General features: G+C 45.3%; 1 protein-coding gene across 8 annotated transcripts in view; it reads right to left on the bottom strand.

The window, feature by feature from the left end:
* The window catches only part of PACS2 (phosphofurin acidic cluster sorting protein 2), an 83,507-nt gene that overhangs the window by 36,205 nt on the left and 21,307 nt on the right, over positions 1-25,995 (bottom strand). For all 8 annotated transcript variants that reach the window (XM_080623799.1, XM_080623797.1, XM_080623798.1 and 5 more), the window contains exons 2-9: positions 16,824-16,911; positions 13,479-13,568; positions 8,844-8,969; positions 6,636-6,798; positions 5,309-5,382; positions 4,480-4,560; positions 3,014-3,073; positions 1,664-1,821 (exon numbers count right to left, since the gene is read on the bottom strand). In XM_080623799.1, the coding sequence (XP_080479925.1) occupies positions 1,664-1,821; positions 3,014-3,073; positions 4,480-4,560; positions 5,309-5,382; positions 6,636-6,798; positions 8,844-8,969; positions 13,479-13,568; positions 16,824-16,911 (840 nt within the window). The remainder of the gene's footprint in view (positions 1-1,663; positions 1,822-3,013; positions 3,074-4,479; positions 4,561-5,308; positions 5,383-6,635; positions 6,799-8,843; positions 8,970-13,478; positions 13,569-16,823; positions 16,912-25,995) is intronic.

Raw genomic sequence — 25,995 nt, forward strand, 5'->3', positions numbered from 1 at the left:
TTCCCATAGTAGAACAGAATTGCACATTCACCCCACAGGAGCAGCTGTGTCCTCGCTAACCCCAAGCACAAGGTGCAAAGTTTCACACAGCAATTCTTGTTTCAGCTACATGCTACATGCCAGCCTAGACAGGGTCTAACTCTTGACTGAAATACAGCAAGCAGAGCTACTGCCCCACATGGATACTCTCCTCCTGTGGGTAAGTGACTCCTGGTGCTACGCATTTTATTTCCAGCTTGCATGTGGATTTGGCTGCCAGCCCTATGATCCAATTACACAGTTGCTCAGGAAGATAAGGCAGCACATACAATCAGGTTGTGCTTTCATGTAAAAAGGCAGCTCATCACACCAGCTACAAGGCTCAATTACAATTTAAGGAACTGATTTTTCTTTTGTTCTTGTTGCAGGAAAAACCTGCTTACAAGCATCAGCATTTATCACATCCTTCCAAGACGTGAACACAAGAACTGGACACAGCAAACCACAAAGTGTCTCCTCAGGACCAGACACAGTATGTTCTTATTCCAGTAATATTCCTCTAATCACATATCCCAGAAAAGCTAGCTCCAGGGAACAGGACATGAGCTCTCAGTGTGTACAGTACAACATTCTGGCTTGTTTCAAAGCATATGCTTACCTTATCTACTTTCAAATTCGTTCAAGGTAGGGCCTACCAACTCGCAATACACTGGGTCAAGCTCCAAATGCCTTTAAAGCCAGGAGCTCCATCACTTACCACTGCTGCCCCAGCATATCCTTGACATCTTGTGGCTTGCTGATAGAGAGCAAGTCGCTCCAGACTCAAAATCTATTCTTAGCCCAATTAGGTTATTCAACATTAATTACGATTATGACAGCTGGTAATTACCTGGAATTTACAGATACTGTATTGACCAACTGCTGTGGTAGGCTTTGCTTTAGAGCCACCACAACACTGAAGGCCTGAGCATGCAACCACATGCCAGTCAGAAGCATGAGTAAAGCTCAGTCATGTTTTCAGTCTTTATTTGGCAGCAATGTGAGACAGCTCTGTCAGCTTGGGGTTCTGCATCTGCTTAACACCCTGAGCCACAGTGCTGTGATTACCCATACGTCAGTGTCCACAAAAGCTGGTTCAGAATACACTTGCACGGATCTATGTGTGCTGCGGTCAATCCCCTTGGGCCCAGAGAGGCTCCTTTGTTTCCCACAATTCTGCTTCCTTAATGCCTGCAAAGACCCTCTTTTCCACAGAGGGTCTTATCAGCCTTTCCAGAAAGACACAAGTCTGCTTTGTCCATCCCTGCCTCTATTTCTGCAGCTTCCAACCATGTCTCCCTCTGCCTTAGCACAGATTTCCTGTCTGTTTCTACCACCTCTTCAAAACAACTGGTTCAATTCTACTGCCTTCCAGTCAGCAACTCCTACCCTTGTGCTCAGGTAGCAGGGCAAGCAAAACATCTGCACAAGAAACAAGGAAGAAATGAGACTAAAAGGAAATCAGACCCCCACACACACTATCTCCAGCTTGTAACAGCACACGCTAGGGCTCCAAGACCAGGTCAAGATGAGATAAAAAAAAAACAAACCACGATGGAGGGATGGGAATAGAAAGAACACCTAAACTGTGCTGACACTGCACATAGTCTCTTCTCTGGCCCAGCATCACTCTCCCCACACTTACTTTAACTTTGGCTTTGGAGTGCTCAAGACACTGTCATCATCCTCCATTTCTGGCCCACTGTCACTGGGGTTCTCTATATCCAGCGTGTCATACAGAAGGTCCAAGTCTTCCTCCACCTCTGGAACATGCTCTGCTGGGTCCTGCTCTGAATCCAGAACCTACACACAGGACAAAAGCAGGCATTGCTGACTCAGGTAGGAGCCAGACTGATCCCATGTCACCTGAGCTGCCCCGAGGAATGCAGCACACCGGACTTGGGAGCAAGATTCTGTTGGTAGTGCAAGGATATTATATCCAACAGAAACATTAGGTATACGAGAAGCCTCTGCTTTGGGTCAAGCTTGTTAGTGTCTGGTTAAGCAGAAGTTACCTATTGGACTAAGCATCCACATACAATCTATTAACCACAGATTATGTGTATTATTCAACCCCCTTCTATAAACAAGGCTTTGAAAAGACACCTAATGGAGTTCCAGTTTTCTGAGAACAAGGTCAGAAATGCAGTACTCCCAACAGTCTTGGGTTTTACTGAAAAAGTTGCCATCACACCTCTTGATTTGATAACCAAGAAGGTAGAAATGACAAAAAAGTCCACAGGAGGCGCTTGAAACCTGGACAAGCATCAGCTGGACCAACATGCAAAGCCCAAGAGAACAGGTATCTGCACAAAACTTCCACAGGTTCCTTCGCATATACATCAGAGAAAGCAGGCAGCTGTACACAGGGTGCTGACTGTGCTGAGCTAACTTGGGAAGAACAACAAAGCTAACAGGACTGTCTGGAAGCATAAGGAGTTACTCACTGTTTCCCACAAGCCACAAAATCAACACACAGCCATACAGCCAATTGAGATATTAACTGTTTTTATATTAGATAGTTAATGTCACACAGGTTTCTTGAGTTTCAGATCTCAGCTCTGACCAGAACACTGACTCTCGTGTGAGCCCATGTTCCCTATCCAAGTTTTTCATGTCTTGCCTGGCTGTTCTAATGAGACGATCAAACAGGCTGGGATTTAACTTCACAAGCAATATACTCCTTGTAGACTTGTCTTTGAAATGGTCAAAGATAATTCCAAACCAGTCTGCAAAACTAATGGGTACATACACAGCTGCCAAAATCTGCCTTTGATAAAACTTGATCTAGAAAATGTTTGATGAGATTTTAAAGTTGGCCCTCAAGCCTCCATGCAAGGCCAGGGTGTAAGGAAAGGTCACACCCACTGCAGATGTGAAAACAAAACGAAGAGAACTAGGGGGAAACAGAAGAGTGTTCCTGAAGACTAAAGCAAGATGCACCAAGCAGAGCGCAACACACAAGACAGGAAGGCTTACAGAATGAATTACATACCTCATCAGACACTTTGAACCTCTTCAGCAATGCCACAACCTTCTGCTTGAAGTTTTGCTGCTGCAAGTCAAAGACACTTTCACATAAGTAAAGCATTAAGTGAACTTTTTTCTCCCAGTCTGCAAAACGCTCAGACACATCTGACACTGGTGCTGTAGCTGCTGCTTCAAATCAAGTAACTCCTGACATCACAACCCAAGTCTCTGCTGTTCTTATGTTGAAATTGGCTTTTCCACATTTACTATAAACTTACTTTCCTGCACTACAACAAACCAGATCACACTCCACCAAGCAATATAGATCTCCTGGCTCTAACAGATGGCATACTACTCTTGGTTGGACACAGGAGATAAATCATTTTATCTGCCAGATCTCCTCCTGCACTGACAAACCTAATACACACGCTGTGAAGAAAAGATGAGATGTGCTGGTACAGAGGTGGCATCCTTGTGTCAGGAGGAAAGTGAGGAGAAAATGGCTGGCACTAGGCCACTAAACCCAGTTTTGCGTCACCCCCACATGCTGTAGATTCAGTATCAGTTCAGAGGTCAGGGCTAGAAAGACATTATTCTTATTATGAGAAAGCTGCTTAAGAACCAAGTGGTCTATTTTGTCCTGGTTGGTCACTGACTCCAGAAAACAACATTAAGGACACCAAGGATATGAACCAGCATGCTCCTGGTCTCAGAAGGATCTTTTTAGTGTCAGATTCAGGTCAAAATAGGGTTTATTTCAGAGATTATTAAAACAGGGATTTCAGAAATAGCCTTATGGAAGGTAGGATGAACTTACTCCTAGGTCCAAAAAGAAACCTAGACTACCTTGGCAATTCTGAATTACCATCATCACAGACTTCAAGCACACTTGTATAAGCAAAAAGCTGTGTTATGGCATGGTCAAGCACAAGTCACTGCTCTGCACAAGGTATGAGCTTTACAGGCATATGCAAGCTTGCTTAGAGAGGCTGGATAGCTGCATGCAACTTGCCAAAGCCTTCAATATCCAGCTACTTCTGCTGCAGCACTCCGTGCACTAAATCAGCTTCATCTGTCAAGCTCAAGCCCCTGAATGAGCTACTTAACTTCATTCTGAAACCTTCCCACTGGTCTCTTCCATGCACAGTACAAACAGAAGAGCTTCCCTTCACTTAAAGCTATTTTTGGAACTTACATGAGCGTGGATCCTGCACTGGCTTCTTCATGGGGGTGGAAATTAATTTCATACACTTATACAACTTTTGGAGCTTCTTAACCTTACAGCTAAAGGACACTCAAGACAGCACACAGACACATCTTGGATGGTGCCACTCTCTGAACCTGCTGGTTTTGCCAGCTCTTCACATGCTGTGACCATGCCCCCAAGCTCTCTGCTGGGCCAGCATGTCTAGTACTGCTGCCCCATAAGCCACATGCACCATGCATCCTGGCCAAACCCCATCAGTGTTAGTAAAACTAATTTCCACCGACCCTTGTTATGGACGTCGTTCTTACTATCGATCTCCGCTGCTTCTTGGGCTTCCCCAGCTCGTACTCATCATCATCCAAATCCTGAGCAGAAAGAGGATTCCTGTGTTACCTTTGTGATTTGGAGACACATGAACATTTATGTGTTAAAAATGTTCCTTCTATGAAGATGAACCTGCTGCTTTGTCTTCCAGGCATTTAACATTTGCCTTAATTGCAGTTATGATGGCAAAGGGAAAAGGAAGTGAACCAGGTCTGCAGAGAGCCAGGAATAACCGCTTAGAGAAGAAAAACAGACCTAGTTCTACATTCAAGGAACAAGGATAGTCACAGCCCCCCATTTCAGGGGGTACCTCTCTCAGCACCTTCCAAGAGGTGGAAGGCAGGTAATGCCAGAGTCTGAAGGCAAGTAAGACCCAAACTTGAAAGCATTTCATGAGGACCTATATTATATAAGGCATTAAGGACTAAAGACTGATTCAGACCCCACTGGCCCTTTAATTACAGCTGGGGATCTAGCTGGGCTCTTCAAATCCAATCAGTATTACAGAAGCGATCAACTGATGCCTTGACCATTAAGCTGAGAAACACACAAAGATGATAATGTTTACTGTTTAGAGGTAGCTCAAGTCCAAACACATGAACAGATAAATAACAGCATGGTGGAAGAAATGGGTTACTGTGGAGGCCTTTTGCCACTGCAACTAAACACTTGGTGACAGTCCTGCGCTGTCATGGTTTAGTTAAATAGGCTTTTAGTTTCAAGCATGAGCCAAGAGGGTACACACTACACTGAAGCCCTCACAGGGAGAAGCCATGCCCTAAACAGTACCTGGCCCTGTACGGCATCATCACTGGCCTCCTGCTCAGAAGAGAAGCTCTCGTACTCTTCCTCGGAATAGTTGTCTGAAAGGGAAGGAAAGAGGGGAGAGATCCTGTGAAACTCCTTTAAGGCAAGTGTCTCATCTCAGAAGCAGAGAAGGCCAACTAACAATCACAAATCAAGAAAGGAAGCAGACAAGGAGATGCCTGTTGGTTTATCTTAGTTTATCTTCTATCTGTGCTAGAACAAGTGAGATGGCATGGGAACAGGTTGGCCAAAGAAGCAGTAAATGCCCCATCCCTGGCAGTGTTCAAGGCCAGGTTGGACAGAGCCTTGGGCAACATGGTCTAGGGTGAGGTGTCCCTGCCCATGTCAGGGGGGTTGGAACTTGATGATCTTAAGGTCCTTTCCAACCCTAACTATTCTACAATTCTATGGGAACCACCTGGAGGTAAGGAATAAGGAGAAACATTTAATAGGAAGGAAGGACCAGCATATAGATAAGGCTTCTTGAAACACCATCCCCTTCCATCCTGGAAGGAACCACCTGGTAGACAGCAGCAAATAAAGAGGTTTCTCCACAAGGGAGATAACTTTTCCCTCTGACATGGGCATAACTGACTTAAAAGAGCAAGTGAGACATGCCAGGAGAGTCTAAATCCTTTATTGAAAGGAGACTTCAGGTGATCTGCCTGACCTCAGGCAACAACACACAAGCACCTGCGTGCACTATCTTCAACAGGTCACTCTTCTAGCAGCGAGCAGAAGACTAGTACCAAAAGCAGAAACCCAATGACTTTCCTAAATGGTGCACAACACCATGGATTTACATTCATCAAACCAGGCCATAAGTCCACAGCATAACATGTTGCAGGTTTGCAGGTGTCATCTAAGTTAATGAGATTTACTGTAGAATACTCAAAGGAAAAAGAAGTTGGAAGAGTATCTTAAATGCAAATATCCTGAATACAACACCTTTAGTTAGGTGAGAAGCTACAGGTTCTCAGCACACCCACCAGTAATGCTGGAAGAGCATTGGTGAGAACACAACTAACCCTTGCTGGATGGCTCAGGCCTGATGTGATGCAGGAGAAGCTTAGACAATTCAATCCCCCACTCCTGTCACACACTATGTTGACATAGCAACAGGTTAAAAAACATGTTAATTTTCTTTTTTAAAAACCTTTTAATTTTCTTTGCATTAATCAGTTACAGACACAGCACCTTGTGCAAAACAGTTCTTATTTGGCCCAGAAAGCATCTAAGCCCAGGTGGGGTTTAACTCCAGCTAGTTCAGGAAAACAGTGGTCTTCAGAGCATGTGGTTGTACTCTTACCTGTAGACTTGATTTTCTGGCTGGCCTGCATTGTGCTGTCTTCATGGTCAATTGGCTGACTTGACAAGGAGAAGATCCAGATTTCTGCTACCTTCACTGCAGCCTCTTTGATGTTGCTGAAAAGGCTCAGAACTTGGCCACCTTCTGTTGGGTGCTGCATGACCTGAGACAGGAATGAAGTGGTACAAACTGGCCCTTAAATGTATTTAAACTTGCATAATTTGCATACTATGAGAGATTTACGTTGATAGAGTTACTCCACATTTCCAAGTACAGAACCAAGTCAACACCCTGCAACTGCAGGAGCCACCTGCAAGCAATATTCAACGCTAGTTGAGATTTTGACTACTAATGGAAGCGATGAAAGGAAGCAAAAAGCATTCTGAGCTTGACAGTTGATTAGCTCATGCTTGAAGCACAATACTCGATACCTCATTATTATGTATTTGCTTTCATGGCACAGTACTGATTTGAATTATCAAGTTACCAACCTTCTGAACACCTAATGAAGGAACTTCATTTTGTGTTAAAGCCCAGCAGAACAGCCATTAAAGGCAAAAATTAACGGCGAGATACACATGCAGAATGCTTCCTAAAGCAAAAAAACCTGCTTCAGGGAGCTGGCATCTGAATCTCAGAGGAGCTGGCCACCCCAGGATAATGAAGCAGTGGGTCATGAAAAACAAGACAAATGGTCGAGGCAGAGGGACATCTCAGTGTGGGTTTCTCCTCCATTTGACACTTACACGGTTCTTCCCAGAACCTAAGACTTATGTCCTTCTCTTGCCTCACTGGAGTCCAAAAGCGCATCCCCATGCCTGTACCTCAGCTTTATAACATACGCCAGGCTGCTTTGTCACCTCCTTTCATGGCTTTAAAAAGACCTGAGCTGATGAGGAACAAATACTCCCCTGCTCAGACTCACAACTCCAATTCATTGCTTTGTTTCAACAGCTAAGAGAACTCTATTTTGAAGAAATGTGTCAGTGCTGTTGGAGGTCATCATACCATAAACTGCAAAGCAGGGTGGGCTTGTAAAATTTGGTTTCCTCAAGTCTTTGATTTCAGAAATAGCCTAGATGAGCTGGAGAGTAACTATGCCCTAACACAGTGCACCTTTGAAATTTTCTAACCTTCTAACCTCAGTCAGCTGACATTACAAAAAGGCCTAAGAAAAACCACAAGCAGCAGCAGCAAGTGCCCAACACTTAGAGGTTCACTGATGGGTCTAATTAATGGAGCCACATGTTTTCTGCCTTACAGCAGTATTTATTTTCTAGTTTTAAACAAATCAAACATGGTACACAAAAACTGTCAGCTACAACACAGCTACACATTGGAATTTGGCCAGTTCAAATGGAGAATTCACCATCTACTGCAAGTCTGAGGGAAGCTGAACTCACACACAAGGAGTGGCCTTTATAATTAATTATTTAGTGTAGTAAAAAGTCACCACAGCATAACACTAGTTTATTTTAGATGGAAATGATTTTTTCATCAGACTGCATTCTGTGAACAATACTGGTGTTAACCTGAACTTGCTACTGCTAAGTCCACCTCTAAATACTCAGAAACAGAAACAGCAGATTAAACAGGGCATGAAATAATGGAGCATGAAGCTACCCCATTCAGAAAGCCTTAGTGAATAATTTATCCATACTTGATTCCAGCATTAATTTTCAGATGTAAATCTGAAAATTTTATCATTCACCTCTCATGAATAGAACTCCACCCAAATTACCAAGTCATGAAATAAGAACTGCAAAGTGTGTTTCAAGCAAAATGAAAGTACTTTATCCTTAACTTTCATACAGTAGCACAGAGAAGCACAGCAAACCTTGCTTTAGCTTTAGCATTTCTTAGGGTTGGAAGGCTTGCCTGCGTGACCCTGTCTGTCTTGTTCTGCACCTATGGAGTCTGTAACTCTAAAAAAAAACCCCAACATACAACAACAAAATCTTCACAAGGTAAAAAGCTAGTCTTGTGAAAGCTTTAGCTCTCAATATACTATGCAGAAAATGTCCAGTATTATCACTCAGTGGTAAAATCTGTTTAAAATATTGTCCACTGAATATTGATTGCAGTTATTAAAACAGCTATATGAAATCCCGAGAGGTACCACTCAATGAGGAAAGTCACAACACTGGCTCTAAAGAGAAGAGAAAATATCTACCTTTGTAAAAAGAGATCATGCCAAATTCTGCTCACCTCAGCCATGTTGATAGACCCCACAGCCAGAGTCTTGTAGCCTAAAATGGTTCGGTTCTTGTATCGCTTCCGCCGCTGCAGCATGATCTGAAGTTTGTTGCCTTCTCTCTTCAAGAAGTGAGGGTACTGCAGTAGGGAACACAATGGAAAACTTTATTATGTCTCTTGATGTTATCTCTCAAGCTGCCTGCTCCATAAGTAAACTCCATTTCTAGGGATTAGCCTCAGGGCTTTTAGAAGTGCCTACAGCTAACTGACACTCAGTGGACAATCCTTCATTATCCCAAGGAAGCCTTCATCTCTGCCCAAACAGCTCAGGTCTGGGCTTTCATTTCCTCAGCCAAGCACAATGAAAACACAACCCAGGGGCACAGAGGAGATGTTCAGTTTGGGGAAAGGCTGAGCCCAATCCCTGATTCAGAGAGAAAAGCAGTCTCCAGGAGACACTTCCCACAACAGCTGAATGGAGAATGGAGAACTGGAGCCCCAGAGGTGCCACTTGGTGGACAGGATGCCCTTGCACAATCAGCAGGCAGCATGCGGTGGCATGGACGCCCATATTCTTGGTAGGACACCGCGCTCCCTCCAAGCACAAGGCCAGTGTTGGACCCTCTACTGCACACATTAAGAACCTATTGCAATCTGAACGGCAAGCAAAGAGAAGCAAAGCTATGGAGAGGCCAAGGATTTGCTGATGCCTCTTTTGTTAAAGCATGGAGACCTACACGATAATGCAATGATTCTTTCCAGCCACACAGCTCTTGCAAATATCAGCATCTTCCAATATTAACACTCAAACTTCTAATGCTCAAAGTGGTTGTATTTTAAGTAATTACAACCAAGAACCCTCCTGCCAGGCTACATTGTGAAGACATAAATCCTTCCAATACATGTTCCATGCAAGAAAATACGTTTGGTTGTATATATCCCAAAAAACCTCCCCAAAACTCTACTTGACTGTGAAGTCAAGCAGAGACTTTTAGGAAAGCGTGAGGTTAACCACGCTATCTCAGCTTTGCCCTGCTCATCTGCACAGTGTATTAATGCAGTCAGGTCCTGCTTTCTGCCAGGGCACTTGCCAGAGCGCTGGCCATCCCCAGGGCTCAGCTCAGCTGCTGGGGGAAGAAGCCATCCCATGGAAGAGCAATCCTCAAGAGACAATTACAGCAGCCATCTGACCAGTCTCATCCCCAGAGGTGAATGGGACATGTGCTCCAAATATACAAAATACACAGCACTAAGTAACCTACAAACAGGAGAACCTAATCGCAAGGATCTCAACCAGGACATTCCCAAGTGAAAGATGCTTCTCTCGCAGGCAAGACCTACATATTTTTTTCTCCTTGGGACATTACAAAAATAACTTACTGCCAATCAAAACATCTGACAAATACGAATGCTGAGTGCCACCAGAAACCCAGAGATAGAAAGCAAACCTGGCTGCTATGCAGAGAGCTGGAAGCTGTGGCCACACAAGCAAGCAGAATACTAATCAACTGATTGCTCTGCAAGAGCAGATCTACTGTGCACTGCAAGAGGCAGTGGCCCTGCAGAAGAGAGGAACAGGAGCCACATAATTAAAAGACAATCTCAAAACACACCTGCAACCAAAAATGGAGCCTGTGACTTTACAGACATGCAACATCCCCAAACAAGGAGGGAAGAAAGTTATTAGAGGGAAGGGACAAGAGGAGCTCAAAAAGCCAAAGGCAACTTTTGAATTCAAATCTACGACATCCTTGCCTCTGGGGCCCTTCCACATGTTGGAAGGGCAGCAGGGGAGAGGGACTCACTGCTCTCAGCTCAAAGCACTTGGGCCACGCCAAGGCTGCTTAAGTACAAGCCTGCAACTAAGGTCCAAAGTCACGCTTGGTCCCAGGCCAGCTTGACTTTCAGGGATTAACTGGATGGCTCAAGTCCACACATGTGCAAGTTTCTGTTTTTCAAAGGTGTGCTGCTTGGCCACCTCTGATGAGCACAGTCTCAGGCCACTCAGCTCCTTTATTAAAAGCAAAAGCCTCTAGAAGAAATGCCAAGCGATTTTCGTAGCACAGACAAGCTATTTTAAACATCAGCCATGACTTAGCAACTCTACAGAAGGGTTTCAGCGAAAACATTTCAGTAACTGTCAGTCGTGACAGAGATTGGAGAGGAAAACAGTTTGACTCTAAACATTTGAAACCAAGGCTTTTAGAGGAAGCACCAAGTGCCCTAAAGCACCTCAGAGGGGTGCAAAGAAGCGACCATCACACACATCAGAGTAATGAGAATCAGGGCAAGACATTGCTTCTGAAGCCTCAGTGATGTAATCTCTTCCATCTGGAAAAAGTTATTACATTAAACACAGGAATTAAGTGCTCCAGAAAGCTGGGATGTTGCGCTTGGAATAATCTGGGGAATTTCACTTGATCCTGTGAAACTCACAGAGGGTCCAGAGAAGCAGACATTTCAGCAGTAAGGGTGATGGTAGCTCATCTGCCAGAAAGGCTACCACTGGTCTAGCTCTTGCTCTAGCAGGTAAGGTGAAACAGGATCACTTGACATCACTAACCCCAGTCTTACCCCAGCTGCGTAACAGAGCAACAGGAAACTCCTCCCTTCTGTTTGAGCAGAGGCCTGCCAGACACAATGGGCTGCTCACTATTGTGCCAGCCAGCACTGTCACCTCTCCAGCTTAGCTCTAACAACAAAATGCTCTGTGCAGAGGACAAGAATTTCATCCGGGAAAAGCAGCGGAGAAGGTGGTGACTGTGGAGACACAAGGGGCTGCAAATCCAGACAGCTAGCATAAAGTAAGGCTTACGGTTTGAAGAGCTGACAGTGCAGTATGGAGATACTGGCTGCTGCAAGACACCAAGACCTTCTGGTTCTGTGACATCCACATGCTTTTACTTTGTGGCCCATCACCACTCCAAAACATATCCAAGGGACTAAATTCAGACCATAATCTGGTTTAAACTGCAGTTGTTAGCTAGAAGTAGCTTCCAGCCATCATCCAATTAACAATAAAAATTGTCATAAAAATCCTGCTGTGCCATTTCAGGAAGGCTTCCCAGGCCTTACTGCATTCAAGACCACCAATCTTTCCTGCAGTCAGAGACCAGCATCACATCCCTGCATTATGCTTATTCACCTACTCTGAAGGCTCAGTGTCATTGACATCGCTCTCCCCTATTATTCTGGCTCAATTCCCCACCCCTCCAGGGAAAATCAAGTTAAAGGCAGTGTTCTGCATCCTACTGCAGCACTGCTCTGAGTTTCAGGGGGAAAAAAAAATTAAAAAAATCCAAACTAAAACAACCAAACATATTCCCAAATTAATTCCAAAAAATCAGCAGGAACACTTGCTCCTTGCTGATACAGGACTGGCAAAGGGAGACCTGGCTCACCTTGCAGCTCTGCTCCCAACCATAGAAAGCTGCAGCCCAGGAGCCAAGCATACATATTCCTGGCACGTGGCTTTTTTATTCCTGTTCACTAAGGAGAGGATGCAATGCTGCAGTCTGTGGGCTGCATCAGGACAGAACCCGAAGCATCAGCCATCTGTGTATCTGCCTGGGCAGCTGCAGGGTTATCACCCATCTGCAATGAAATCTTAGCTGCTTCAAGTCTGCACAGGTCTGAGTAACCACTACACTGTCTCACCTGAGGCTTTCTCCTTACAAGGCCAAACTCTTCACTTCGATATAACCAATAGTCCCAAACCACAGATAATCGAGATACGTTCTATGCATGCAGGGTCCTCCCTCTCGCTCGCAGTGAGCCAGCCTCTATTTACCTTATTTCCCTGCTCTGGAGGTAGCATTAGGGCAGCATGCTTTGAGGAAAAACAGAACCAATAAAATACAGTTGCTCCAATTCCCACTTATTTCTATGACTCCAAAATCAGGAGTAACTGCATACTGCTATTGCTTCCCCCAAATGGTGCTTCCCTTGGCAACTCCAAATCAGAGGTTCACCTGTCCCATTCCTACTACTGCTTTCCATCAGCCTGATACACCATGCCACCTCCCATGGCTGTCACCCTCCAGTGCCTATTCATAAGGAAGTCAACTTAAGGCAAAAAAGAGCCATCCTGCTCTGCTCCAGTTCCTGCTACAGCTGTAACATGAAGACGACAGACTGCAAAGTCCTCATGTTCCTGGGCTCCAAACACAGGATGCACAACAAGGAAGGCCCCATAATACCGTGAACCAGCACCCTGCTCCAGGCCCTTAATGCTGAGCGGCAATTCAGATAAATTTGTGTTGTCGCATTCAGGACATGCAAATTGCAGATAGTGTCTAACTTGTCTGTTCCCCCTCAACAGCTCAGGATTAGAAATTTCCTTCAACGATGCAGGCCTGGCACCAAGAACAATTCTAAGGGTTTATACAGCACTTTTCCTAGTGGGCTTCCCAGTTCCCAGATCCTAGAGTCACGTGGCCTATTTGTGCTCCAATTCCCCACAGCTGGCTGCCCAGAGACAAGCCAAAAGAGCTCATATAGTTATTCAGAAATGGCTGCAACTGCCTTAAGAATGAGCATCTCAGCAGCACTGAAGGATCTTCACCTCAGACCCACAACACACTTCTGCTCACTGCAAAGCAGCAAGTCCAGCAAGGACACCTGCCCCAAAGCCACATCCCACCTCACCTGCAGCGAGAAGGTCAGCGCAAGCTCCGTCTCCACATGTCCACTCGGTGGCAATACAATCTCGTGAGATCGCAGGATGCGCTTGGAGCCCTGTACAGAAACAAGAGTCCATTGGGTGAATTCCCCAGAAGCCAGCCCTTACATCCCACCCCAGCCCTAGTTACTGAAAACCAGGAAACCCTGTCAGAGACTATCACAGAGCAAGTGAACGGATGGGTCTGACCTTGCACTCCTGTGAAATATTAATGAGACGAAAGGGAGATATTTGCCTACCAAAGATTTGGGCATATTTACTGTCCCCAACTGCAACAAAGCAGCTTTTGTTCTGCCAAACCCCAGCATTCAAAAGCTGTGAGTCAACCCCCACCCCTGAAGTTCAAGTCTCATAATTTTACTTCAGCCAATAGGTACAAGGCTCATCTCCTCCTGGGTTTGGAGGCTCCAGCATCATGCTTAAATCTCTGGAGCTAGCCATGACAGACTGTTCTATTCTTTTTGTGCACACACCCCTCCCCCTAGGGAAAGTGGAGATTTTTACCAGTTTAAACAACTGTATTAGAGGTTATAAAAGAAAAAAAAACCACTAAACAGCAGAATCTGGAGACCTGATCATATTATAGGGCAACTCCAAATCAACACAGTGTTTGGGCTGCTGTACACTAACTGCATTACTGGGCAACTTCACATGTGAGCATTTCATTTCAGGGAATGTTTCAGGGAAAACTAGCCAGAAAGCAAGACAGACTGCTGCCTAGCAAATTCTTCTGCGCTGTTCTAACACAGTGGCAAGTTTCAGAGGTCCCTGGCTCAATGTTCTGCTGAGGCTGCTGATCTGGCTTTGTCCAGACAGGCTGATCCCAGAAAAACAGAACTGAAGCTCTCAAAAAAGCAGCATCTGAGAAACCAAAGAATAAAAGGGTAAACACTTCCCCAGCTACCTCCAAAGTAGAATCTGCTCTGCCCATATCAGCCTCAAACAGCATCCTGAGATGAGAGAGAAGCAGAGACTTACTTAAATCCCTTCATCCCCAAATGCATCGCTCAGGCAGCCAGAGCGAGCACTGGGATTTGCAGCAGTGCCTCAGCTGCTGTACAACACAGCACCAGCTTCTCTGTAGAATAGGTGAGGTGCCTAAGCTCCAGCAGATCAGAAGACAGACAGCGGAGCAGAGAAAGAAACTGAAGGGCTCCCCCCAGGCAGAGCAGCACGTGTGCAGTAAAGCACAGCTAGCCTCCCTGCTAGCAATAGTGACATCTGTTCCATTGGTGCAAAGCTCCTCATAGCAGCAATCTTGCTTTATTTGTTATGCAACCGGAAATCTAATGAAATACCAAATATAGCTGCTTTTAGAAGACTGCAGCAGATAAACAGAGCAACAGCTCAGGAAAACTGGCAACAGTTGACAGTTCTTTGAACGTCACTGTTCAGGAGGCTGCAAGGAGATATGAGAAATGCAGGTAAGCTGTTCTCATTAGGTCTGTATTCAGTCACCCCCTCTGGAAGGACTCTGGTGCCTGACACCTCTCTTGCAATTCCCCATACAAAGGCAGTGAGTCATCTGACAGAGATCATATATATATTTGATGATCCAGTATCACCAGGCTCAAACAACAGCCAGGTGCTGCCAAATTAAGTGTCCCTGAAAGAGCTTGTCAGCATTATCATCATAACCTGCAAGCTACAAAAGGACTTTCATTAACAGGGCTTCAAATTTGCCTGTATCCAAGATAGCTGCAGTGCTGCTTACCCACCATTAAATAGGACATCACAAAGAAATTTGGGTGCACAAGGGACACCCAAGGTGAGGCACTCTCTAGGACAGTGGTCATTCCAGCCACTGTTACCTCCAAGTCAACTGGAAAGACACAGGAAGAGCAAAATAAGGGTGCGAGCTGCAGCCTGGGACTTGCCAGACACCCCAAACAGGGTAAAGTCCTGCCTTCCAGTTCTTCAAAGATATGGCCTCGTATAGAGAGGACTGCAGAACTGCAAAGGTACCAGCATCTGAATTACTGTAGCAAGGCAGATCACAACACGTACCCAAAACAGACAAAGTCCCCTGTGTTAAAATTCCCTATGACTTGCAAATCAAGGACAAGCTTTCACCCATAAGTGTAAGCAGTCAGCAGTAACCTGGATAGGAAAAGGTTTTGCTCTAGTAAAAGCTACTGAATTCTCCAACCCAAATCTGACATGCTCTGGATGTAGATCATTCACTGACAAGCCTCAGGCCCTTACAGTGACGCATCCAGCATCTGAGAGTACAACCATAAGGAAAGCTTTCAGCCTTGATAAGCAATATCTGACAGCCTGGAAACCCACAGCTGTGCTGCTTCTAGGATTCCCATGAATCCAGGTGCATGAAACAATTCCCTGCCTTTCTGCTCCCTGCTGCGGCTGTGTAAAGCCCCTCCAACAGAGGGACACATTTTTTACCCCAGCTGGACTGCTCAAGGAGATGAGAAATGCCAGGTAAACCCTCAGCTGCATGTTCTTGCACCATAGACCCTTATGATTTCACCTTCCAAGCTAGATTTTGTGTGCTTTGACACAACCAGCTTTCTGCAGGGATCTTCTTGGGTTTTTTTTTTTTATTTGAAAAGCAGCTGCTTTTCAGCCTGATTAATGGTACGTTTCGACTTGGAGCTCTGCTAGGCTTTTACTCATTAAGTACTTCAGCATTTGCAGTGTTGGAGGCATGTGAGCTGAGCTGATGTTGTGACACCAACTGTGGAACCGAGTCCCCTTCCTTCCTAGCCTGCCTCCAGGCAATGTGACCTACATGTAAGCACCTAATTAAATGGCACAAATGTATGCTGTAAAGTGGGTTATTTACCTAGGATGACAGCTGTATTTTATAGAAACAAATAAAAACATACAGGCACCCTACAAGTTCACTGACAAGCACCTCGCTACAAAATTATTTGGACTCAATAGCAGAGCTGACCATCAGCAGAGAAAGGCCCACACTCCAGGACCAAGTTATCAAGATGTCCAGCCCTAAAGTGAGCTGAAGCAAGTTAAATAGAGAACCAGGCTTGGAATTCAGTGACAGCTCAGGAAGAAGAGATGACAGCATATGATCTATAAAGAGCATTTTTACATAAAGATAAGCTCATGCTGAGCCCTCAGAGAACAATACTCTTTGCTTACAACAGTGAAATACAGTATGAATATGGGAGTAGGGATGAGAAGAGACTCTCCACACAACCAGAATGCCCTGATGTACTTGGGAAGAAGCCTGCAGCTGCAATGGACCCTCACATGGGGGTGAAGCTCAGTTTAGGCATCTGCCAGGACTTTTAGCCACCCACATTTAATTCTTAGAACTGAGCAGCAATTACCTGCATTTTGACAGCAATGACCCCAGAAATAAGCTCCTTATCCAATTCCTTTAAGACTACCAGTTTCTTTAATGTCAAGCTGCACAACCTGCAAACAGGAACAGAAGAGAAACAGTTACAATCATGCCTGAAAAAGGAAAAACTCTGCTTTTACACACAGCAGTATCCCAGTTTGAGGGTGAACAGGCTCTGGACACAAGCCACACACTGATAGAGACATAAAGACAAATATGTGAGGCCTTCCCTGGCTTTTCAGGCTGAATCCCTTCAACCTTTCACAAACACAAGGAGGTGGACAGGAGGTACGCCCCTCTGTTTGATACAACCCACAGCCACATGAGAGCACCTCACAGTCACAGCACAGACTTCCATCAATCACAGCTGGGAACTCTTGCTCTGAGTCAGACCAAAAGCTTTAGGGTCAGAGGAATTAAATTCTGGGAATATAAAAGCACTGGGTCAGCCTAATTTTAAGCTTATCTACAAAGCTTTCCTAGGTTGTTGGCTTTTTCAGTTTCAGACTCCTGGCTCTCAAAGATCTCATTCTCACCTCCTCTTGTCAACATACACATTCTCCTCCTCACCCCCAAACAAAAGTGCTAGCAATTGGTTCAGGCATCCCTAATGGGAAAGGAAAAAAAGAAAAGAAAGAGGAAAAGAACTCAAGCGGTGCCCTCTGGCCCTCAGGTTCACATGCCACACATATGCAAGTAAATCACATTCTTTACCCTGGCAATGCTACATTATTCTGGTTAAAGCTGTTTGCACTTCTCCCTTCCAGCGCAGGCAGCTTGGGAGGGCATAAAGTTTGGACTAGGCACAGCTGAGTTAAGGATCTGAGGCAATGTGACCATGGTACTGTCACAATCCCACAGAAGTTGCCACCAGCTGGTGTAATTAAGAAGGCATGCCTAGAAACAAACTTAAAGGAAGATAATCCTGAAACAGAAACAGCTCAGCTTGAGGCAAGCAGAAGCCAGAGAAAGTTGCCAGCTTGGCTCTAGTGACTAGACATCATCTGTCACACTGGCCAGGAGCCAGCACTGCCTTTGTGTCAGGTCCCCATCCCATGGCGTGGGCATCTTTGGCCTCTGCCATAGGATGTTAGCACGCCTCAGCATGGCTTCTTGGAAATCCACTGCAGAGCTTTCTCCCAGATAAAGTGTAACATCAGGGCTGTTCATGAAGGGGTCTGCAACAGATGGGAAGAGGAGCCAATGGTAGATTTTGGTATATGCCCAGGCAACAGCAGCACAAGTGCCATTGATTGAAGCCTACACTTAAACTACAGGACCCTACACTGGTGCCAGGAACCCAACAAGTTACCACAGCAAGGGTGACTTGTACCTCCACCACCCTCTCCATCACAGAAGGAAGCTGAAATGTTGCTTTGATCGTGGCTGCCTTCAGGCATTGCAGCAATCTGGGCAAAAAACTGCAGGAGACACACAGCTAAAGCCTCTTCCTGACAGGAGCAGTGGCAGATGTTGAAGCAAATGCTGCCTGCCTCATTCAGAAACATCAGTGGCTCTGCTCAAACTCTGCCCTCTCCAACACGGCTAGGAACAGGGAACAGTAGGTCAGCTCTTACGGTCTCCATACAAGCAACTCTCCAAGCCTACACTTGCCAGTCTCTCCTCCACCCCAGCCCATGCTATCTGCTCTCCCTGCTCACTTGCAAAGCACTGGTTCTTGCAATCAGCCCCCCAAATAACCAAGAGATCCAAAGGCTCTCTCCGTTGCAGAGTTTTGCATCAGGAGATATGCAGCCAGAGATGCTACAGAAACTACATGGAAGCTGGAAAACCTGGGTGTGCCTGGGCCTCCGTTCCCTCTGTCACACCACCAGCAGCTGTGCATGGTGTCATTGAGAGAAACGTGCTACAGAGCACAGCCTGGTGGTGCTGGGTGCCAGAGGAGGGTCAGCAGAAGCAGGCAGGACAGTTTGGGAAGCCAAGCATGCTTTCACCCACAGCCGCAGCCTCTCCTGAGCGAAGCAGGCACCTGCAGAAGCAACAGAGCACAGGCCAGTGCCTTCAACTGCAAACATGTCCCTGTGAACTGGAAATCAAGTGAAGTCGCAACCCCTCAACCTGGAAAGCAGGAGAGGCTGATGGCTTTTCTCTGCATCCTGAACAAAACAGCAAGCACAGACGCATGTGGCTGCTGCCATGAAGCAGCCAGGCCAGGATCTAGAGAAAAGAGGCTGTGATGCCATTTGTTTTCTTTGTAATGCTGTAGCTGGAGGACAATTGTGCTTGGCTTGCCAAAACCCACACTGCTTGGCTGGTCAGGTGCTGAGAGCAGAGGTAGGAAAACACACTGGCATTGTCTTGGCAGACAGGCCAGCAACAATGGCTTTTTCTCTCCAGCCCTGAGCTTGAGGATGAAAAAGGTACGGGAAGAAACAATGGTATTCTCAGCACACACAGCCGAGCACAAGGAGGGTGTTTTGTTCTCTGCCAGGCATTCCTTCAATTCATCATTTATGAGCTTTGATCAAGCCCTGTGGAGCACTTGCGGCTTGGAAATAAAAAAATAAAAAAATTAAAAGCCTTCTTTACAGTGATCAGAAAAACAAAAGCAGTTAAAGAAAGACATGGGACGCATCTGCTTTCTTTATTCCACATTGCTCAGCTGTTGGTACTAAAAGGCACTTCACACACAAAACAATGAATGTTTATATTCTCCATTGGGGGTGGGGAAAAGGAATAAAAATCAGAGTTTAAACCCCACCAAATCACTCTTACCCTCAGTCCACTTATTGTTCTGGGTCTTCAGTCTAATTTTGTAGCTTACAAATAAAAGCAACCTTCAGGATATGTGGCAGAACGGGGCCATACCTTACTCAAATAATCATGAAAAGGCATATTCTAAGGGTGTCACTGCATTCAGAGCCAGTGTGGTGCCCCTGCTGCCAGCACAAGGATCCTGAACTGCTCGCACCCACAGGTACAGCAAGGATTTGTCTGCCATAACTGCCTCTTATTAACAGCAGCACCTCCTTCCATACATTTATCTCTTGCCTAGGTTTTGCTGTACTTCCATCAATTCTCAAGGATCAGGAAGGGGCCTTGTGTCACAAAATATTTCTATCCATGAACCTGCTAAGATTAAACATTGGGAAGAAAAACAGGACAGATACAGGAGGATCTGGAAAGATCTGAAAAGAGAATATGGCTATATTTGGAAGTATCTAATACTTATAAGCAGGATCTCCATGAACACAGGGAAAATAACCTAGCACACACATACACAAGGGGAACTGAGGAAGCCTCAAGTCTGGAGCTGAAAGAGCCTGAAGTATTTTAAGCAGTCTAAAAAAAGCCCGGGACTGCAATGCAGGAGGTGCACACAAACCCTTTCTTTGCATGTTTGTTTCAGCAGTGACCCATGGCTGCACATGGGGACTTAAGCTAGCAGAAGTGCTAAGTTAGCAGAAGTAGTGTTAAATAAGGGCAACAGAAATCTGAGAGTCACGATTTCTACCCGTTCTGAAGGTTCTTAGTAGATCTCCCTGATAGGGGCACAGCTGGGTCCCACACAGCAGCAGACAGTGCCCCTACTGCGGAACTTGCGTCCCCTCCAGTCACACATACCCCTTCCTATGGTGAGGAGGCACAAGGTACTGTCCTGATCCCATTCTCAGGTTAACAAATCATGAGACAGCTTAATGCATTCTACAAGAATAAAACTCTTCATCTTTTTACATCACTGCTGCAAGAACAGTTTTAAAGAGGAAACCTGGACTTGACCCAATGGTTTCAACTCGCCCTGCTAATGCAAGTTGTGGTGAATAGCTTCATCACAAGCTCTTTGCCGAAAGAGACAATTATCTGCAAAGAAGATAGCATTTTGGTAACCACGATCCAGAAAACATGCCCAGAACAACCAAATGAAGTGTTGCACTCTTTACTCATTGGATGTGCTCTTGCATCCCTCTGAGTAGGAAGATCAGGAAAATATATCCCCTCCAAGAAAGAGTCTGGCTCACCGAATTAAATGTCTCTGTCTCCACAGGGAGCACAGTAATTGCACTGAGACCTTGCTCACGCAGAGACAGTCACATCAACAGGAAGGAAAAATTAAAAATTAAAGAACTGTGTTTTAATTAAGCCCCACAGAAGTTGAGAATAATAACAGATAATAACAGATGCATCCACAGCTAGAGGGGACTCCATATGCAAGACAAGAGCTGGTACAGGAAGACTCTACACCTCACTACACAGATACCTTTTTGCCAGGTTAAAAGCTGTGAAGAGATTGTTCCTAGCAAAAATGTTTCATGCCAGGAGCACTCTCCTCTGAGGTTTGTAAACCTCAGTCAGCTGATGGCTATAAGGAACTGATTTCTGTTTTGTCACTGGACAGTTTTCCCTAACCCAAATTACTTGAGCATTTCAGGACACCTAGCAGGCTCCTAGCCCAGTGCTTTCAACATCAACTTTGAGTGTTTTGCTCTAAGCTGACACTTCACACCCAAGTCAGTCCCAAAATAATTCGTGAGCCACTTAAAGAAGTGAAGGGAGAAACCTGCCTGCATACACACTTGCCCAGAAAAACAGAGCCATTCTGCCCATAGCTACAGGGTGTCTGTGCAGGAGAGGCATTTTTCAGAGACAGCTGCTTAAGTAAGGTATGAATGCATGCAGCACACAACCAACCAACTGTGCAAGCAGTTCCTTATGCGGGCTTCACACATGGCCAGGAAGAACAGAACACAAGGATGTACTCTGCTACACTTACATGATGAAGGCAGGCCTCTGTGCTAGCCTAGGAGAGTTAGCTCAGGAGGAAAAGCTGTCCTCTAATGTCACTGAAGCATCAGAGCAGGGCCTCTCCACAAGGGTAGCAATGATAGAAGCTGCAGGAAGAGTGCTTCTTCACTTTCCAAAGCTTATAAGCTAATTCCCTCAAAATGGTCCCATCCTCAGGTAAACTCCAAGGCAGGAAGAGACTAAACAAGGCAAAGGTGAAGCACCCTGATTTCTGTCATACCAGAAACAAACTGACTCACAAAGAAACATAATAGTCCTGTACTAACCTCTGCTTTCTTCTTCTTTCACACTTACCAACAAGTTAAATGGCAACCTTCAGATAGCCATTCTGGCTACAGATCCATTCAGGTAAGCTTTAGGAAGCCAGGGAACAATTGCAGAACAAGTGTTTTAATTCTTCTTGTTCTCAAGGGTCTCAAAATAACCCTCCCAGGTTTAATACAGAGAATTAGCTTTTAAGATTCTACAGACTAAGATCCATAGAAATGCTGTAGCAAGCAGGCCTTGTTCAGACAGGTAAGAGGACTGCAAGTTATTTTACACAACGGGCTCTACCCAGGACCTCATAAGGACACACATGCAGAGCCAGACACTATCCTTTTACAGCTGAAACACCATCCTGCTCACTTCAAATATATTACAAATATTCCTCCTCCAAACTGAGCATGCAAAAGCAGTGGGGATTTCAAAATTTTGCAGACCTGCATCATTTTTAGAAGACCCTAGAATTCTGCATGGGCACATTTGCTATTTGAGGAACAGCATGCAGTTAATATGATCAAGGATTAAAGCCCTTCTGAGCTTAGATACATCAGTCCAACATGGAATATGCTAAGAGATGTCTTCCTTCAGTGGGACAAGGCATTGCTGGCTGGCTCTAGAGAACTCACCCAAGGCAGGAAAGGATCAGGATCCCTGCAAGCCAAATAACTTTGGCTCACAAAACATAAGAGTTTACATATTCCATTAGCATTTCTCATTTCGTAGCAGTTCTGGAAGTAGTCCTAGCAGTTCTAGCAGTAGTCTGGAAGCAGTTCTAGCAGTAGTCTGGAAATGAAAGGGCACTACTGAGGCACAGCAATGCTGGTGAAACCCACAAGGGTTAAAGCTAAACCTTCACAGCTCCACATACTTTTCAGATAGCCAAGCAAAACTTCTGTGCAAGCTGGCAGTTGTGTCACATCATGCTCTGACTACCTGGCCGAGACCCGATGTATTCCAAGTCACACTGGAAGGAAATCAGCCCATCTGTCACCAACTGCTCACCTCCAGGTACATGTTCTGAACTGTGCTACCAAGAAACAGCAGCTTTCTGTCCCCTTAAGGGGTTGTTTCAGCGAAAACAGAAGCAGCTCTCTTCAAAGGTCCACTGGCCTCAGTCAGGATCTCAATTCTTGCACACATTGCTATACATTTAAGCTTCTCACTAAAAAAAAAAAAAAAAAATCAACAAAACCCAACAAACCATGAAACAGATTAGTTCTGTTTCTCAGGCAATGTAGTACAAAGGAGTTGGGCAAAATCACCTATGTTTTCATACCATGCTGCCTGAAAAGTCAAGCATAGGAACAGGTCTAGTTAAATATGCCTCTCTTGGCTTGTCCCTTTCAAAGCCAGCACCAAGAACACCAGGACTGCACAGCATCCTGCTACCAAAGTGAGCATCAATGAAAGAGCCTATGGTACTGGTGGATTAGGTTTGATGAACGTTTTTACCATTCTGAGGCATTATAAAGGTGGTTTATTAGCTTTAAAGACTAAAGTCAGCAAATAACAAAAAGCCAATACATGGTTAAGGCTCCTTTGACAGACTATCAGCATTACAATTTCTACATTACAGATGACACAAACACATCTGATATTTATTGTATTAATTTGGTAGTAGCTGGAGTTAACCAGAGGCACCACAACCAATGATGGAGACAGACCAGGCATGGTCACATCCATCTGATCAAAGTCCAGTGGTAACTATGGGTCTAACAAGCTGGCACGGAATACCATTGCACTGCAGTACAGCCTCCCTCACGCAGAGAGCCACAAAGCACTGAAATGCCAGTCTCCTATTTGAGCACCTAATGAGAGCAGCCAAAGTAGCACATGTCAGAGTGGGGAAACCTTTAAGATGTGGGCTGGTCAAGTCATTTTTGTAGCTACAGCTTCATTTCTCAACTAGCCAGCAACACAATAAAGGCACAACTCACTAAACTTATATGAGACAGCCAGCATGGAGAGCAGCTCCCACCAAATGCCTTTCAGATTGGCAAAGAAGCATATACACAAATGAAACAAAAAGGAGACTCTGGAAGGAGGAATGCAAAAACAAATCAGAGGGGTAGGGGATGAAGAGGAGAGACCTTTACAGCTGGAACAAATTCAGCAGTCCTCCCCTCCCTTATGCAACCTGTCCTCTCCTTGCTGGCCCGCTGCCCCAGACAGCAGCACTTGTCACACACCAGGATCAGCTATTCGAGGCATGCTACAGGAATGCTCTCCCTGCCTTCGAGGAGCCATTCCCATCTGCCACTGAATCCTCAGGGACTAGCGGAAGCTAAACAAAGTAGCCAGCAGATGAGAAGGACCAGAACTAGAGGGTTCCTGATTTGTCTGCAGCTTGCTGCAGAGCATGGAGCAGCACATTTCTGCCTTCATTTGTACCAGTATCCCCCTTCCAAGCTGACAGTGTTGCAGCCACCTACAAGAACAAAGACAGCATTCAGGCTTCCAGCACACACCTGAGGAAATCCTTGCAGTGGTAGCTAGCTCTGCTACAGGCATCAGTCAGTGAGGTGAAAGGATTAAAGGAAATGTGTCAAGGCACATATTTTCTCTAACTTGTGCCTAGCCTGGACAGTAACCCTCACTCTCTCCAGTTCTCTCCTCCATCGCATTCATGCTTCAACCCTGAGGCACAGCATCTCTAAACACCAGCAGCAGCAGCAGGTTGGGAGCGGTAACATTTAGACTCAAGGCAGCAAAGCCAGGGCAGGTGTCCCTGCATTCCCAACAAACTGCCATTCTGTAACCTTGATTTAAACCAGTTGCACTGAGTGCCAATTGAACAGGGTTTTGTTGGTGAAGTTTACAATATGGCCCAAAATAAACAAGATGGGAGAACCATACAAGCATACTTTAGACCCCCAAATGGCTGCTTGCTTTTTTACTGAGAACTCAGCATGTCCAGTAAGAGTAAAGGCAGAGCAGTCAGCAGCAGCAAAAAGCATTTGTGAACTTTGATGATACATTCGATATTAGCCAGCACAGCAATCAAATACGCAAAGCATCTTGCTGGCAGGCTTGCTTTTCAGACTAGAAGAACACTTCACAGATCCCAATGCCGTTCTCACTGCTGCAAGTTGGTCAAATCCTGCCATTCTGGCCTCCTTCCAGATTGGCATATGCACCCCAAAACCTCACAGAGACAATGGTCTATGCTCTTCGTTTAATTGCCCCATGTTCAATGCCAGCTCCCTCTTCCAATGACTGCAGAGGTGAACGGGATGACAGTAAAAGAAATATCAGAATTCGTTACATAAGTTAGGAACATTGGGGTTTTTTTTCACAATTCTCATCATGCCTCAAACTCAGAATTATTTAGCACCCCAAAGTACGTTTCCAGCACACAGAGGATCCAAAAATACAACACTAGCAATCTGAACTACAGGGAAGTAGGTATTCAACAGTAAGTCAGAAGAGAGGTTAGGAGAACCACCAGCTCCATTAAGAGCAATTTCTGCAGCTGTACCACACACCCCACGTAATGCTTGCAGCACCTCAGCTGTTTGGCACACAGCACTGAGCTTCTCTCAGCCCCACAGCACCAGCTCATCTCTGCACAGGTACTTCCAACAGAGAACTGCAACAATGACAAACGATTTGCTCTGGCCACAGCTCAAAGGATGTTTCCAAATCAAGCACATTAAAACAGTTATAAAAGGAAGGTTCTTCTTTCCCAGAAGCATTTATTTAGATTTGAATGGTGCCAGTTTTTACAAGGCAACAACACATAGCTGACAAAGCAGCCTCCATCAGTGCTAAATATAATTCACAAAGAACTTCAGATCCTGCCACTACATCGGGGGAACTCTATTCAGCATTAAACATGTTGGAAACACTGGCTTAACACCCCTCAAACTGGAAGAAAACATCGAGGGTAAACCAGCTGGAACATACTATCCCTTGCAGATGCATCTCCCAAAAAACGAAGGGGCAAACTGGGAGGAACTTTGCAGTACTAACAGTAGTACTAAAGGCCTGAAAATGCAAATACACTCAGCACTCCCTGCAAGTAAAGAAATGCCTCTTGATGTCTTTGGCTAAAGCTCCATTGTGCTCCAACACCTAATCCTTGCATTTCTCCTATCAAACATTCTAGGCAGAGCTTGCTTATTTACATG

The sequence above is a fragment of the Psittacula echo genome (genome assembly GCF_963264785.1).
Source record: "Psittacula echo genome assembly, chromosome: 7".
NCBI classification, from domain to species: Eukaryota; Metazoa; Chordata; class Aves; order Psittaciformes; family Psittacidae; genus Psittacula; species Psittacula echo.